This window comes from Helianthus annuus, chromosome 9 (genome assembly GCF_002127325.2).
Source record: "Helianthus annuus cultivar XRQ/B chromosome 9, HanXRQr2.0-SUNRISE, whole genome shotgun sequence".
Lineage (NCBI taxonomy): Eukaryota > Viridiplantae > Streptophyta > Magnoliopsida > Asterales > Asteraceae > Helianthus > Helianthus annuus.
In genome coordinates, this window is record NC_035441.2 from 71,061,829 (window position 1) to 71,079,911 (window position 18,083).

General features: G+C 35.5%; 1 protein-coding gene across 1 annotated transcript; it reads right to left on the bottom strand.

Moving 5' to 3' along the window:
* Window positions 1-14,466: 14,466 nt before the first annotated feature.
* LOC118481727 lies at window positions 14,467-17,012 on the bottom strand. The gene is made up of 3 exons (XM_035976945.1): window positions 16,958-17,012; window positions 16,637-16,794; window positions 14,467-15,156 (listed from the first exon to the last, which is right to left on the bottom strand). The coding sequence occupies exons 1-3, from the start codon at window positions 17,010-17,012 to the stop codon at window positions 14,467-14,469; spliced, it is 903 nt and encodes a 300-aa protein (XP_035832838.1).
* Between the last annotated feature and the right edge of the window lie 1,071 nt (window positions 17,013-18,083).

Below are 18,083 nucleotides of genomic sequence, written 5' to 3' on the forward strand. Positions count from 1 at the left end.
TCTACTTTCGTTTCATTTGTAATGAAAACGAAGTTATTTTTTATCATGTTCGTGTATTCACGTTAGTCTTATGTGTAACTGATAAACAATTCTCGTTTGAACGAAATATTATTCAAGGATTCTTGATTCTTTATTTATCGACACTTGATACTCGTTAAACTAGTTAAAACTCTTTAAATAATGAGATTCGGAAGCTTCGCGAATAATCGTTTAAGGGATTTTATCCAAATTTAAATTCGTTTATAAATATGGTTATTTACCTATTCTTCTTTTATTATTTAATTAAATTAATTAATATTACTATTTAAAAAAAGTTTTATTAACAATCTGGTTAGTTTCGTTAGATTTCAAAGTTAGTAAATATAAACTAACTTAGTTAGTTAAAATACGAAGTTAGTTCCATAAAAAAAATAACATAACTTTAGTTTTGATTAAAGCCAAGGGTTGTTTGATTAAAGCCAAGGGTTGTAACTGAAACTTTAACTACAGGGATTGTTTATGTAACCTTTTAAAAGTATAATAAAACAAAAAAAAGGAATAAAAAGGATGCAGACCACAGGACTCGAACCCGGGTCTGTACCCTCACACACACGCGCATAACCAACTAAGTTGCGCCTTCACTTTGAACATAAACCGCCCTCCAATTCATTTATACACTCGCCAAAAGGCCTGATAAGCGACCAGACTCCTTTCAGCACGCGTTTTAGCACGGATTTCTTGATTTTTTTTAGTTTAAACCAACATATAACAATAAATACTCAACCACCAACTAACCTAAACATTCTCTATAAATACCAAGCACTATCCAAGCATTTTTCACTTTCCTAAACACTCTCAAATCACTCTAATCACCCTCAAAATCCCTCTAATCAGCTGCTAATTTGAAGATTCGAGCAGAAGCAACAACCTTCACAAAAGTGAGCATAACTCACTCATTTCTTATCCGATTCACTCGATTCTTTTTCCTACTTCTTTGGTTTGACCTTAGCTACGTTTCCATTGGTTTTCCATGGAAAACCAGGCCTTGGAACATAACCAAAAAGGCTCCAAAGTTGACTGAGTTTCTGTTTTCATCTAAAACTTTGCTAAACTTTGTAAACTTGAGTTAATCTCATCTCAAACCTATGTCCTAATGCTCATAATCAATCGAATGGTTAGTTGGGCTTAAAAACAAGGCTGAGAAATATTAAATCAGAGGTTAAGACCTCACAAACATTCTGTTTTAGTTAGGGTTTTACCCACAAGTAGTGTTCAAGCATGATGCTTGATGAATGTGTGATAGTTGGACTAGCTTGGGCTATCTTTCATAGAAATCCACTCACTACTTGATGTTTTTCCATAGATTAGTTGTTGTTATTTCATTATTACTTGTAAGTTCATGACCCTCCTTGTTGTTTATAACAACAAGTGTAGTGGTGAACAATAGAGGTACCTAAATGGAAGCTTTGTTCTTCCTACCTCATGTATGAATTCAATGAGACAAAGACGTGCCTAAATGGAGACTTTAATCTCCTACCTCATGCTTGAACCATAGGACTTTGTAATCTTTATATTATCTATTTATTCCATATATATACCTAAGTAACTAAACTTGATGATAACTTAATAGTTACTTGTTAAGAATATGTTACATCATCTATGACCATGCACTTGTTACGACTCTAATGGACCTTTGAATCCATGAAATCATACAAACTCTTTTGAGTTTCAATAGTGTCAAGAACAAGTGTTATGTGTACAAGATGATTATTTTCACTTATGTTATTTCCCATACATTTTAGACTTCGAATCTATAATCTTCCGATTTCCCCAAACTCACACACCTATGTTTTCTTCGTGTAGAAGGACAAGGTGCTCCAAACTAGTCCATCCACCAACATCACTCGCGGGATTTCAAGTAGGAAAGCTTGAAAAACCGTGAGTATACTCGATCCCATTTTCCTTTTTATCACTTTGGGATGCAACATGTATGTTATACAAAATTACACAACGCATGAAACTATTTTAAACTCTATCCATGCTTAACATGAAACTATATGATGCTTGTTTAGACTTGTTATGCTAATGTACTATTTGTGTCGATATATGCTTCATTAACTTTGCTAGCCTACCTTAACAATTATAGCACTATAGAAGTAATGCACCGCCCATGATTCTTGGGGTATTGTTAAGTCAAACATGTTAACCTCACTTTATTCTATTTGGGATTGGCTATTTTAATGCATTGGAATCTTGGGTTTGAACATATAAGTACACTGTTTCGGCATGCTAGTAAACTTGCTTAATTTGATTCATGTTGGATATGAGCACTTTAAACTATTTTATGCTATATTATGCTATGTAACAAAAACTTGTATACTCGCCTTTGCTTTTGCATTGAACTCTATTTTAATATATGTTGCAGGTTGATTGATGAGTTGATGTTCAAGAAGAAATGCAATTTAGGTGGACATAGATACACACCTAGATTAATCTATCTTTTATTGTTATGTTACAATTTGAAACAATGTTGTTATTTCTATTTGAAACTTGTATGACAATTAGTCTTGAAATGAAATTTGAATTAAATCAGTATTGTCACATAGTGTTATGAAGTCTCTTGCAATCTCGTTTTCGTCTCATCCCGATGTTTCCGCCATCGGTTGGGGTGTGACATCATGACCATGATATAAGGTGTTTTGGAACAAAAAGTTTGTGATTTTGAATGATGAAGTAGGCTCATATACATGTTTTTTGGTTACTTATATCTAGTGGTTAATGGTTTGGTTATATTTTTCACTTTATGATGTAATATGTTTTTTTTGGTATGGTGTTAAGGGTGTTGATGTACATGTGCATAAAGTGAAAATATTATACATTTTGGTAATGGTAGTGTATTATGGATAGTAGGAGATAATGATAGTGTATTATGGATGGTATGATAGATGAAAAGGAAAGTGTATTCAAAGTAGTGTACCAAAACACGTTATATCATGTTCATATATGTTGGTGCACTACGTCTATCGACTTTGTCTTGTATCGAGTCTTACTCTAGATTGTTAGATCAGGGCACGTTGTACGAGAAAGTAGGATTTAGAAGTGTTTGAGCTGATTTCGCTTAAATGGGATTGATTCCGCTTGAAATGACTTGTGACAGTTTCAAGCGAAATCACATTTAACTGATTCTGCTTGAAATGTTACTTGTCACTTTCAAGCGGAACCCCATGCCTATATATAGATCTCAAGCGAAATCATATGTATCGGTTTTGGATTTTGGATACCGAGGTGCTGCCGGTTTATCCTGTGATTGTAATTACTGTTATATCAATCTAAAAGGTGTTTAAAGTGATTTGAAAGTTGTTTCAAAGTCTGTCTCTTAGTTTCCACCTCTGAAACAGATCAAAACTCCTCTGATCGACTCGTTCGGATCTCTCAACGATCCTACAATTGGTATCAGAGCTCAGGAGGAGGAGTTCTTACCGATTCAGCTTAAAATTTCTGTTTTCTACACCTTCTTTTCAAAATTAACAACTTTTCACGGTTAAAATTGGCTCATTTTCTCACATATTGTGTAAAACTGTGTTTTAACAAATCCTTGAAAGTTTCAGACTAAAATTCGAATTAAAAATGGCTAAAATGGACCTAAGATATGATTCCGCTTGAACGAACACCTTGTGATTCCGCTCCAAGTTTGTTATTCCGCTTGAGTTTTTCAGGCGAAATCAGAGATTCCACTTGAAATTGTCTGTATCCGCTTCAAAATTGCTATTCCGCTTGAAACTTCAAGCAAAACCAGTGATTCCGCTCCAAATTGTGTTGATTCCGCTCCAAACTAGTTATTTCGCTTGAAATTGTTTGGTGATTCCGCTTGAAGACGTTATTCCGCTTGAACATAGACTGTGTTTGAAAGTTTTGATTTCGCTTGAGTGCATATTCCGCTTGAACAGAGTATTCCGCTTGAAAAGGGACTTTTACCGAATCATGGAAGAAGAGTTCTATAACGCGTTTGCTACATCTTCGACTACTCCATCTGCCATTGCTCAAAATATGAACTTAGAAAACGAAATCGGAACTTTGCAAAAAAACCCCCGAAACTTATGGGAATTGAGGAGTACCATGGATGGAAGAATCGTTTTGAGAATTGGGTTCAGGCAAACCATCTGAGAGCTTGGGAAAGTATTGAAACAAAGTATGTTAGACCACAGACTGCTTTGAGAGTTGATAAAATAATTTCAAAATTCACCGACCAAGAGAGAGACAGTTATAAATGAGAGAAAATGGTGATCAATCTTTTACAACAAGCTGTTAAAGAAGACATCTTTATTTTGCTTCAGCATGATGGGAGTGCATTTTCGATCTGAGAAGCACTTGAGAAGAAGTTTGAAGGAAGTACAGAAATGCTCAAAAGTAAAGCATCTTTGTTGAAAAAGGAGTTTGAGTTGTTTACTAGTATGCCTGGTGAGACTACAAAGACTCTCATTGAGAGATACTGTCATCTTGTGCATACCATGTCTCAGTTGAAGATTACTAAAACTCCAGCAGAATGGGTTGAAAAGTTAGCTGACGCTTTACCGCAGAAAGAATGGGGTACTTATCTCATGATATTAAAGAATTCTGGAGAGTTTAGCAGATTGTCAATCAGACAGTTTATTGAAAAGCTTGAGGCACAGGATCTTGAACAGCAGAAGATTGCCAGAATGAACAGCTCATGCAATCAACAAGACATCAAACTGTACTATAAAGGAAATGTTCAAACTGTTGAAGCAAGTCCAAAGATCCAAACCGTGTTTAGTGCAGGAAATTCATCTGGATTAGTCAGTCAAAATTCAGTCAACACTAGTGGATTTTCAAATGTTAATCCTCCAAGTGTTCAAAGTGCAAGTGTTGGTAATGGGCATATGATTCAGTGCAATGTGGCATTGCATCTTCAAAATGGACAAAATTTTTCTGAGGAAGTCGTAAAAAATCATATGGCATTACTGGTTACTGCTTTGAATCTTATGAAGGACTGATTGCTGGAAAAATTGGTAATCCTATGCTAACCAAGGAAGATTATGATCAGATCGATGCAGAGGAATTGGAACTCATGGATATAAAGTGGTGCTTAGCTAGTGTCTTGAGGAGAGCAGAAAAATTCAAAATGATTATAGGAAGAAATGACTTTTTGGATGCTCACCTTTCAGCTTTAGGTTTTGATAAATCTAAAGTTACTTGTTTTAAATGCAGGGAGAAAAGTCATTTCAAAAGAGAGTGCAAAAATCAGGAGACTAGTGGAGCAAAGAATCCTTTTGGAAAAAATGATTACTGTAGAAAGGTTATATATCAACAAATCACTAATCAACCACATCAACAAAAGGATTCACAAACTGCACATGGAAAAATGATCGAAGATGCAAATAAGAAAGCTTATTATGGCATTATTGATCAAGATGATGAGAAAGTGGCTGAAGGTTTTAGCTGGGACAAGTACATTCCAGCTGATTCCAATGTTAAAGCTTTCATTGCTCAGATTGTTCAAAAGCCAGAGTTGATAAAGGAATGGATAGATATGTTATCTGATGAAGAGAAAAGTCAAGATGAAGAATCTGTTTCTTCATAAAATAGTTCAACAGAAAACAGTGATGATGATGAAGAAATTGAACAGATAAATATTGGAAAAACTCATTTTTCTTCTGACAGATTTGAATTTTATTTTGCAGATAAATTGAAGAAACTTAAAGAGAGAAAAGCTGCAAAAGAAATAAAGGAAGTCAAGGTGATTGTGAAGATAGTTGAAGTGGAAAAGATAGTGGAAGTAGAGAAGATTGTGGAGGTCGAAAAGGTTGTTGAGGTCACAAAACCATGTCTTACATGTTCAGTATCTTGCAAACAATGTGAAGAAAAAGACGAGAGGTTTAGTGAATCAGAAAAGTTGAAAGAAAAGTTGATGTTTGATGTTAAGAATGTGAAGGAGTCATATGATGTTTTGAACAAAATAGTGAACAGTTCGCAAAAGACAAACTCAGAAAGAGAAGATGCTTTGAGAATGATGAATGCTACAATAATGTCGAAGCAGAAAGAGATAAATTTTTATATTGAAGAATGTGCAAAATGGAAGCAAGAGTTGGAAATTGAGAAAGTAGAAAATGAAAGAATCAGACGTTTACTGAGAAGTTATACAAGTTCTGATTATTTAATTGACAGAATTTATCCAACTGTTGCAGGTTTTGAAGTGTTTGGAGACAAAAAGCCGAAGAAAAAGGATACTGGTAAGAAACAGAGTGTCTGTTATAATAAGTGTCCGCCTCCAATTTGGGAAGGGTACTCGCCTAGAAAACCGAATGAGGAACAAGTAAAAAAGGCAGTCAATATAAAGTTAGAGTCCGAGTTAACCGATGTATTACCAGACAACATTGACATCACATTCACAGCGTCTGACACAGATCATGAGTCCGAATTAATAAAAAGAATGGTCGATCAGGTGTTGGATAAGGATGAGGAATCAGAGTCAAAGTCCGAGTCCGAAAATTCGTGTTTGTCAGTCGGGAGTTCGTCTATCAGGAGTTCAAAAACGTCGAGAAAACGGGTTTATAGTAAAGAATTTTTGTTGTCAAAATCTAATTTGAAGGACGAAACATTTGAGGTTGCATATACTTTGAATGATTCTGACAAATTATATTTTGATAAAGAGTTTCCAATAAGAGGTGTTAAAACTAAATTGATCAAAAAGGTTTTCAAATTAACAGAAATTAATGTTTCTGAAATAAAAGATTTAAATCTTTCTGAAAAACCTAAAAAATACACCTCAAGAGTTCAACAAAGGATAAGCAAGAAAATGGGTTACAATTATGGTTCAGATTTTTGAAAGAAACCAAACCATAATGGTAATTTCAAAAAGAAAGGTCTCGGTTTTATTCCTCCAGAAAACTATCAAAATGAGAAAATTTCTAAAAATACAAAATTTGTTTCAGTTCCATCTGCTGAGGAAGAAAAGAAGAGCTCTTTCTGGAGACAATCAAATCAAGAATTTCTTGCTGAGAAGAAGAAAAATGAAGTTCAGGGGAAAGAAACCAGAACCTGTTTTAGATGCAATGAAGTTGGTCACATTGCATGGAATTGTCCTTTAGCAACAAAAACAAAACAGGGAGTTTCTGAAAAACTGAAAGAAGTAGTTGTTGATAAAACCGAACCACCAACTGAGAAATTTAAAGTGTTTAAAAACTCAACATATGAAATTGGTGAATGTTCAAAGAGATTTTACAGGAGAAGTGTGAGGTTTGATAACCAAAAGTGGGTTGTTAAGAAATCTGATGTGAAAACTGGCGATGAATCTGATTCCACAAAATCAGAGGAGTCACGTGTTGTTAAAAAGAGTGAAAACTCAGTTCCTCAAATGGATGATGAGAACTTTCCACCGTTGAGGACTGAGAATTTTAAACAAAAAATTGGGAAAGTTGAGATCTCAAACCAATTTTATTCTGAGAAGAATGATTTTGATGTTGAGAAAGTTTTTAATAGAAATGTGAAGAAAATTTTTGGAAAGATGATCGATAGAAAGGTTAAAGGGGTTAAAGATTTTTATGCTACAAAGAAAGCAACCTACACCCCAACTAAAGAAGAGCTGGTATCACCCAAGGCTGGTCAGGCCTGGGTGGACATTTTCTTTCATTGAAAATCCTGACTTGCCGCAGATCCCAAGTTTGTAATCGCGGATCAGGAATCGGCATCTTTCTTGTTAAAATAGATTTTGTGAAAGATTTTAAAATTGTTTAAATTTTACAGGTTATGACTTGCCGGAGCTTCCAAGTTGGTAAGTGTGAAGCAGGAATCAGCATTTTTGTTGGTAAAAATGATTTGTGTAGATGTTTTATTCCTACATGTGGTACTGGTTTGGTTTTTACAAGTGGTTAGTCAAGGTCATTAGTTTGAAATTGATATAATCAACATACATGTAGTTAAAATGAACAAGATGATGAACCCTAACCTACAGCTGGTTTTTAACAAACTTATTATCCAGAAAAATTATTTTGATTAAAACAAACTTAAATGTTTTGAAATCTTAATGAGAAAATGGTTTGTTGAAAGGGGGAGTTCTGATTGTTTATGCCAAGTGGATGGCGAATTGAAGCAATTCGATATCTGTTGTCACTTTATTTGTACAGTTTGTTTTCAAATTTTTATTTTATGTGTTTGCATTTTAGGGGGAGTAAAAATTTCAGAAAATCCAAAAACATTAGAAAATTTGAAAAAGTCAAAAACATGATAAAAACAAAAATGAGTTTTGTTGTGAAAAATAGGAAATGATAGTATATCAGTGGACTATCACAACATGCTAAAGAAATGGAAAGTCAAATGTGATAAACAATCTTACTGCGGATATGCCAGTAGGTTTTTGCACATTTAGTAGATTGTGACGAGATATAAACCTAAATTTCAAACTTGCTTATATCGTGGGGAACAATTTCTTGGATATATGGGTGACCCCCGAAATCTTGTTTGAAAGGTCCCTCTTTCTGAGATACTAGGTCTTTATGCTTTGTGATATCTGGGGTATTATCCCGGGACTTCTGCTGAATGGAAATTCTGACCTAGTCCCCGCATAATACTTTACGGCTTGAAATAAGCACCGCCATAAAAATGATAAAACATTGAAAAATGCTAATCATGTGTTGTTGAAGAAAAGATCCTCTAAAGGGGACACACCTAAAGTCGAGCTGTCATCTCTCTGCTGAACGGAAGTTCTGACCTGAGTTCTCACGGTTTCGCACCTAACCCCTTACAGATATCATCTAGGTATACTCACCTGTAAGACTGAATATTGGGATCTGGATACGGGAGTATATTCAAGAGGTGGGACACGCGAATAAGTTTAAGTGATTAAGACATTAATCTCATATCTCGAAATAGTTGAACTTTGTGTGAAAAATTTAAGTGGACCAATATAATGACAATCTAAGTTAATTGTTTAGAACTTAAAATAAAATGAAGCTTAACGGTGTTGGTGATTTGTCTCAAAAACTGATATGATCCTCTTACACAAACTAACAAAAATATTCTCTGTAAATATTTCTTTATTGCATTTCATTTTCTTTTATTTCAAAAATTCCAAAAAGATTTTCTTTGTGTTTTAGCATAAATTTTGAAAAATTCAAAAAGATTTTCGACAACTTGTGTTGGAGAGCTGATTTTCAAAATTCCAAGTGCTAGACATGATGACATTTCGTGAGAGGGAGTTTGTGTTTAAAACTTTCATAATGATTAAATCATTCTTTCAAGTGGTTCATCAGAAAGAGAATTTCAAGAGGTGTCTGTGGTTGTCGTCTATTAAAATTATAAAACTTACGTTTGTGGTAGAGACAATGCAGGTTTGAAATTTAAAAAGAGCCATGTTTCCGATACCTGAGGAGAATGTGATCCAGACTAAGATCCCAGCATAATTCAAGGGGGAGTCTGCTAATAGATCAAAATCTGAGGGGGAGATTAGCTGAAGACAGTAGTAGAGTGTGATAAGAGCCAGATAGAGATTCTAGAAGCCCGAAGACTGATAAAGACTGAAGATTGTAAAGACTCGACTCTGAAGACTTCGTCAATATCCAAGGGGGAGTTTGTTGGTGCACTACGTCTATCGACTTCGTCTTGTATCGAGTCTTACTCTAGATTGTTAGATCAGGGCATGTTGTACGAGAAAATAGGGTTTAGAAGTGTTTGAGTTGATTTCGCTTGAATGGGGTTGATTCCGCTTGAAATGACTTGTGACAGTTTCAAGCGAAATCACATTTAACTGATTCCACTTGAAATGTTACTTGTCACTTTCAAGCGGAACCCCATGCCTATATATAGATCTCAAGCGAAATCATATGTATCGGTTTTGGATTTTGGATACGGAGGTGCTGCCGGTTTATCCTGTGATTGTACTTACTGTTATATCAATCTAAAAGGTGTTTAAAGTGATTTGAAAGCTGTTTCAAAGTCTGTCACTTAGTTTCCGCCTCTGAAACAGATCAAAACTCCTCTGATCGACTCGTCCGGATCTCTCAACGATCCTAAATATATATAGATGAACATGTACATTTCTAATATTGGTAATGTAAAAAGTGGTGTATTACGGATGGTAGTGTAAATGAAAGTGCAATTGTCTAATACTGGTAATGTATTACGGAATTTGTCAAAAAAATGATACATATGCACATGTGCAACGATAATTGTTACTCGAAAAAAATTAGTAATGAAATATAGCGATATTTTTAAATATTAAAAAATGGTGTGTTTTTCGATATTTATAGATATTTTTTATTGTGTTCACATTGGTTCTCGCGGTTCTCGCAATAAAGGGTGGTTCCTAACCGATCCTTATCGTGTATATATATATATATATATATATATATATGGTCAGCATTTAGAGAGAACGGTGAAAAGTGTGAGAATGCTGAGAACGATTTTGGTGGTGACATGTGGCATTGATGCTAAATTACACTAAGGGATAATATTGTCAAAAAAAACCCCACTCACATGAACTGGGTGTTCAAATAAAACGCAATAAAAACACTTGATTCAGAAAAAACGCCTTGAAAATACCCAGTTAAAAACGTCATAAAACACCCAGTTCAGAAAAAACGCCATGAAAAAACTCAGTTGAAAACGCCATAAAACACCTAGTTCAGAAAAACGCCATGAAAATACCTAGTTAAAACGCCATAAAAACACATAGTTTAGAAAAACGCCTTGAAAATACCTAGTCTAAAACGCCATAAAACACACAGTTCAGAAAAACGCCATAAAACCTAGTTAATTTTTTTTCGAAAAGTATATCAATAGTATACTCGTTGGAAAGATAAAAAAACGCTGAGTTTTATGGTGTAATTTTTTTTTTGAAAAATAATCATGTATAAATAAGGAATTGTCGTTTAAATATAATGGGGGGAAATGGCATGTGATTAGCATGTGCACCTTTGTTTGGATCTTCCTATTTTACCCCTCCTGGTAGTTCCAATGCCTCTATTATTTACAAAAATGCCACCGCATCAATCTCAGCTACAAACCAATAAGATCTTGTGGCTGAGAATCGTTTTCACCGTTCTCACACTTTAAGGCGTTCTCTCCTGATCCTATTCTTATATATATAGTTTTTCTCTCATCTCATTTGTTATTCTTTTTGACTGATTAATTAGTCATAAAGATTATCATCCTCCACACTAAAAATTTTGCCTAGACACATCAAAATTTATTCTACACGTTTTTTTAAATTTATCCTACACATACAGAAATTTATCCCACACAACTCGTAATTCATCCTACATACCTCATAATTTATCCTACACCTTAAATTAATTTTTTTTCTTCTTTGAAAAGACATATTTTTTTTGAAAATAAGTTACAAATTTAATTTAGTTAGCTATTAAAAAGGAAGACAAACAATTAATTTTTTTTTCTTCTAATTTTACCAATATACCCTTACACCCATATTAAATACAAAAATTAAATGAAGTAAAATAAGGTATTCTTATTGGTTGAAGTTTGTTCTTTTTTATTCTTACAAAAAAAATCTTCTCATTTGAACCTTCCACTATATATATATATATATATATATATATATATATTGGCTAGGAGTTGGTTACAAAATCCAAATTTCTTAAAAGTGTAAAAAGTCATAAAACACCAAAATGTCAATCATAAAACACACCCAAGACCCACAAATAACAAAATGAAGATTACTAAAATATTATAATGTGGGTCGTGTTTTGTGTTTTGGATAATAAGACTGTGATTATTGAATGACAAACATTATTGTGTTTTATGTTGATTAGCATGTTGTGTTTTATATTCACAGTTCTACGATTGTGTTTTTTAAGTTTTTATAGACTACTATGGTTTGAATATAAGATTTTAGTTGTCTTCACTTTGTTATTTGTGGGTTTTAGATGTATTTTATGACTGAAATTATAGTATTTTATGACTTTTTACACTTTTTATGAAATTTGGACTTTATAGCCGAAACCCACCCTATATATATATATATATATAGGAGAAGAATCCGTTAGGAACCACCCTTTATTGCGAGAATCGCGAGAACCAATGTGAACACAACCAAAAATACCTAAAAATAGCTAAAAAACACACAATTTTTTGTAACATTTTTTATAAAAAATCGCTACTTTTAGTAGCCAAAAAAATTAAAAAAAAAATTGCTACTAAAAGTAGCGATTTTAATGTAAAAACAAAAAAAAATTGTGTGTGTTTTTTATTGTTTTAGATTTTTTAAGATTTTTTGGGGGTTTAGTTTTTAGCATTTTAGCTTTGGGGGGGGGGGGGGGGGGGGGTTAGGTTCTTGGGGGGTGGGGGTGGGGGCAGGGGCGGACCAGTAGTGTAAATTATTTTTTTTTTTTCGATTTTTATACATAGGACACCCCTGAACAAGTACGAGGACACCCCTCAATTTTTTTTACAAAATAATAAGCCTAGTTGGTAAGCCCAAATAAGTAAATAATAGCACATTAGGTAAGCCCAAATAAGTAAATAATAGCCCAAGATTGAATGATTATTGATTTGGGCGGCATGTTTAATCAGTGTTGGATATCAAACGGACTCCAAATCTCCAATAGTCAAACGTCGAACTCGAACGCAAAAAAGAGCCAACATTGCACGAACATAATTGGAACTTTGGCAGATCATTGAACGAACAGACGTCGACTCCAAAAATGAACGAACAGAATTATTTCGATTGGCAGCACTCAGCAGAACATTGAGCGTACAGAATCGGCACTTCGGCAGGTTTGTTCGATTTCGAACAGAAAATAGAGGTTTGTTTCGATTTCAAACATATTGTTTGATTGATAATTGTTACTTGTTAGTTTGATGATTGATAATTGTTCAATAATTGGCACTTTGACAGCAGCACAAAATTGGCAGGTTTGTTCGATTACGAACAGAACTACAGAAGTCAGAAGATAATCTTCGAAATCGAAATTCGAACAGAATTGGCACTTCGGCAGCAGCGACAGAAACAAAATTCAGGTTTGCTTGTACCGGTTGTAACCGCAACCGTTGAAAGATGTTTTTCGAAATTGAAGCTTGTCAAGACGGATTTACGCAATCGAATGGGCCAATAATTTTTGAACAATGCTATGGTCTGTGCGGTCGAAAAGGATTTTTTACGTGAAGTAAAAGACGACGATGTGATGGAACGATTTCAAGCAACGAAAAAAAGAAGATGACAAATCTATTAGGTAATTGTTTTACTTTATTTATTTATTAACGTTTTTTTTTAATATTGTATGATTGCACGGTAATAAAAAATTTTGGGATACCCCTGAGTTAATGTTCTAGTTCCGCCACTGGGTGGGGGGTTTAGGCTGGATTAGGTTTTTTTAGCTATTTTAGGTTGTGTTCACATTGGTTCTTGTAGTTCTCGCATGAACCTTACCCTATATATATATATAGGGTGAGATTCTCTTACAATTGTGGTTTTATCTAAGAAGTGTTTTATACCATTGGATCTAGATTTTAATGACCGAGATCAACAATGGCAAAATTATAAATTGTGTTTTATTTTTGGGTTATTGGATTTTAATAATCATAAGTTTCACCAGTTGGCCGATAATAATCCCAACTTGAAAAATTCTTTCCATTAATCCCAACTTGTAAAAGTTTTGGCCGCAATTGATCCTTTTCAAACATGTAAGAATTTAGTCTCCTCAATAGATTCAATTACACCTAGAGACTCCTTAATTGATTTAAGTGCACCTATGTTAGAAAAGGATCAATGGCGGCCAAACTTTTACAAATTGGGATTATTGGAGGGAATTTTTAAAGTTGGGATTATTATCGGCCAACTGGTGAAACTTAGGATTATTAAAATCCAATAACCCTTTATTTTTTAACAACTGGTTTGACTTGATAGGGATAATAGTGTCCTTACATCGTGATTTAAAAAGAGAAACTGTATTTTTCATTTAAAACTAAATGATCATCACTCCCTTTAAATACATTTTTTTTCCTTTTTTTTTACCGGAGAAAATGGTTCATGTAAGAAGTTTGGTTTATTTTTCAAACGTAATCATTATTTCTTCATCATGATTGTGTTTTAATAGCAGTTCCTAGAAATTTGTTTGACAAAAAAATAAGATACAATGATAATGTAGGTGCGAAAACATGTGTTAATGCAAGTGAATTAAGTTATGGTGTTTTAATCATCTGGAAATATTGTATTGTGATTCAAAGTCATGGTAATTTAGTATCTGGAATGACTGTATTATAGTTCAAGTCATGATATTTTAATTTCAAGTGTTTTAGTGATAAAAGAGTGTGTGTTTTAATCAATATATGAATAAAAACAAATGTTACAACATGTCATGTGTGTGTTTATTTTTTGCAATGCCACGGTTGGGATAGGTGGAATATTGGGATTGGGAATCCTTGACAATGCTTAGTTGTATTTTTTTAAAGGCAGCATTTCATTAAAACGGACTCACAAGCAAACAAACAAAAAACAGAACAGGAACAAACTAGAAATTACAATAAGTCAAAACGACTCCAATTCATTTCATTTATGCCCAGAGATTTAGCCCGATGCTTGATCCATAGAAAGCCCACTGGTTTGATTTCACCGATGACACCATTAGCCGAAGAATTCGACTTTTCAAAGATTAGTTTGTTCCTGGCTTTCCATAACATCCAGCAAGAGATAAGAAGAATAGCCTGTATGAGCTTGCTGCCTCTCTTCGAAGTCCTCAAGGAGCAATGAAATAATAAGATGTCTTTATAACCGAAGGCAAAGATAGGAGGAATCTTTAACCAAGACGAAACTCCTGCCCACACTTCATTTGCGAACCGGCAAGCAGAAAATAGATGATCAAGAGTTTCCGTAACCTCATCACAAAACGGACATAACTGCGAGTCAATGTGGATATTCCGGGCAGCAAGAGCGTCTTTAGATGGTAATCGGTTCAGGAAGAGGCTCCACCCAAAGATGTTCACTTTCAGCGGAATCCATTTATTCCACACAAAACCCAACCGGTCAGAGGTGTCAGAATGGCCACCGATAAGTCTGCGAGCCGACTTGACCGAGAATCGTTTGGATGAGTCTGCCTCCCATAACCAAACATCAGTGTTTAAACCGAGCTTACATCTGTACATCAAATTTAGACACGATGTCAGTTCAGTCACTTCCTGACCCGAGTCAGGCTCCCGAGACCAACTCCACTGCATGAGAGGACCAAGATTATTCATAAGCAACCTATACTGAACCAAAGCACTTTTATCCCGTTCCAGGAGAAATAAAGCTAGGAACCGAGTTTTGAGCGGATCATCACCCACCCATGTGTCATACCAAAACCTGATGTTAGAGCCGTCCCTAAGCTTGCCTCTAAACTACCTATCCAGGTTTATACCCCGGTCTTGCAACTCATTGACCGGCCCAGCGATTTGTTTCCATATCCCCGTTGTCGTGTTCTTCAAAGGCACCCAAGAATGAAGCCTAAGGTTGCAATGAAGAGCTCTAATAATGTTACTCCACAGTCTCGGGCCTTCAGCTTTTAGTCTCCATAGCCACTTAATTAGGAGACTTGTATTGAAATCCTTAAGCGGGGCTAAACCACGGCCACCCGCTGATTTTGGAGAAGTGACCTTGGACCAAGCGACCCAGTTCATGTTGTTTTTGTCATCCTTGCCCCCCAAAGAAATCGTCTCCTCAGGCCATCCAGCTTATGAATCACCCTAACCGGCGCCCTGAAAATAGAAATATAGTAGACAGGATGACATTCAAAAACCGACTTTAGAAGGGTGAGTCTCCCGCCAATAAAGAGAACTGAAGCCTTCCAAAGAGCCAGGCAGGCTTCAACTATGTCAATCACCGGTTTCCAGATTTTAAACAATTTCATATTGGCTCCAATAGTTAAACCCAAGTAAATAAACGGGAGAGATCCGGGTTTGCAATAAAGAGCCGCTGCAAAACTTGTGACCAAGTGGTTTTCCACGCCTACCCCATATAAAGAGGATTTATGGAAATTTATTTTAAGACCAGAAACGAGATAAAAAGCCCGCATAAGCCTCGCAATACACATCACATTTCCCATCGACCAATTGCCCATTATCAATATGTCATTTGCGTACATAAAGTGCGTAATACCCGGACCGTTATTTGGTGTACGAATCCCAGTGAAAAGATTTAAACTTTCAGCTTGATTCAAAAAGCACGTAAAGGCTTCGATGGCAAGAATGAAAATGAACGAAGATAGAGGATCTCCTTGCAGAACTCCCCTGAAGCACTGGAATTCGTAGGTCGGAGAACCGTTAACCAGCACCGAGGACCGAGCCGACTCCAGAATGCCCCGAATCCACATACGCCATCTTGAGGGAAAGTTCATTTGGTTCAAAATTGGATCGATAAAGTCCCAGTTGAGAGTATCGTAAGCCTTTTCAAAGTCCACCTTAAAAATAAGTGCTTTCGATTTCGTTCGCTTTAACCAAGAGATAATTTCGGTGACCACCAAAGGACCGTCCAAAATGTTTCTTTCTGAGACAAAACCTGATTGGTTGTCCGAGATCACCTTGGCCACAATAGGTTTAAGTCTTCTCGCTAAAACTTTCGAAATCACTTTCGAGATGCATCCAATCAAGCTGATCGGACGATACTCATTAAGTGTTGAAGGGTCTCCGGTTTTTGGAATCAAAGCGATAAAACCTGAAGCACATCCTCGACTGCAGTCAAGTGAAACTGTTTAAGAACTTCCACAAAGTCCTTTTCCAAAATCGACCAGAAATGCCGGATAAAAGTGAAGTTGAAACCATCCGGGCCAGGAGCCCGATCTCCATCACAGTCCCAGACTGCTGCCTTTATCTCTTCAATAGATAAAAAAATTGTTTAAATATCACTCTCACTTTTATTTTTCTCACAACTCAAAAACAATCACAACCAAACTACAAACTTCACACACCATGGAGAAATAAAACAAGGGTGATTTCCAAGAAAAAAGTTTCGGCTAGTCAAGGATTCGGTTTGAACCCAAGGGGACGCGTCTCGCAAATGAGGCGAGGCGGTTCGAACCCGAGTGCACCATTTCAACCCCCACTCGGGTATTCAACACACTCTCAATCTCATCCTTTTTACTCCCAAGCTTCAAAACCGAGTTTTTACAACACCCAACCCCAACCAATCATCCGCCACAATTATTTTCAGTCAGGGAGGGTCCAACAATGGTCGCACCCAGCCTGTATGAATATTTCATGGAAGCGCAAAACTCATTCAACCCGTTTGCTTATAGGAGCCCACCAATTCAATCACCAAAAGAGAATGTAGAACGCTTGCTTCCGATCTACGATGACAATGAAGACGAAGATGTCCCCGAAATGCAAAATTTTGACGAAGATGAAGATCTTGGCGGATACGAAAAAGAATATGAAATTGAAGAGGAAGCTGAAGATGTTAGTGAAGCAAGTGAACCAAAAGGCAAGGGAGGAAAGATGGAGCGTCAAAATTGGACGAAAAAACAAGAACATGCGTTAGCCAAGGCACGGGTTCATTGTTCTTTAAACAAGAGAAAAGTCAATCAACAAAAATCGGACGGTTTTTTAAGAAAAATACTCGAGCATTACAACCTGACGGTTGGCGGAAGTACCCAAACCACTTGTCAAGTACGTTTAAAATAGGGACGTATGTTGACTAAGTTGAACTACTTCAACGGCCTTTGGCATCAAGCGGTATAATTTTTATTTTTTTAACTTCATATATTTGTTTATATTTTCTATAACAATATTTCTGTATATATTTTTTAACATTATATATTTGTTTATATTTTTAACTTTTTATTTTTTTACCTTTATATAACTTTTATTTTCGTAGGATCGTTTATGTGGTAGTGGGAGTAACGATGTTGCAGTCTTGAAACAAGCTTTAAAAGATTACCAATCAAAATATTCGGGTGGTTTTCATCATGTTGAGGCGTAGGAGGTGCTTGGAAAACATGTCAAATGGTCCCCCACTACCATTGTTGGGTGAAGATAGTAGTAGTTCGGGCCAAAAAGAAAGTCTTCGAATCCGAGTAACTACCAAACGGGTACACCGGGAAGTGAATTCACTAGTTCTATACCCGACATAAACGAAAACCCCTCACCAAGAAGACCACAAAAGA

What these genes read in the sequence shown, in the direction of transcription:
- LOC118481727 (XM_035976945.1), bottom strand. Translation starts at nt 17,012, where the DNA reads ATGGTGCACTCGGGTTCGAACCGCCTCGCCTCATTTGCGAGACGCGTC. An exon ending in TGCGAGACGCGTCCCCTTGG is followed by an intron (nt 16,795 to 16,957) that starts GTTCAAACCGAA and finishes TATCTATTGAAG; the next exon opens with AGATAAAGGCAGCAGTCTGG. An exon ending in CAGTCGAGGATGTGCTTCAG is followed by an intron (nt 15,157 to 16,636) that starts GTTTTATCGCTT and finishes CCTCTCATGCAG; the next exon opens with TGGAGTTGGTCTCGGGAGCC.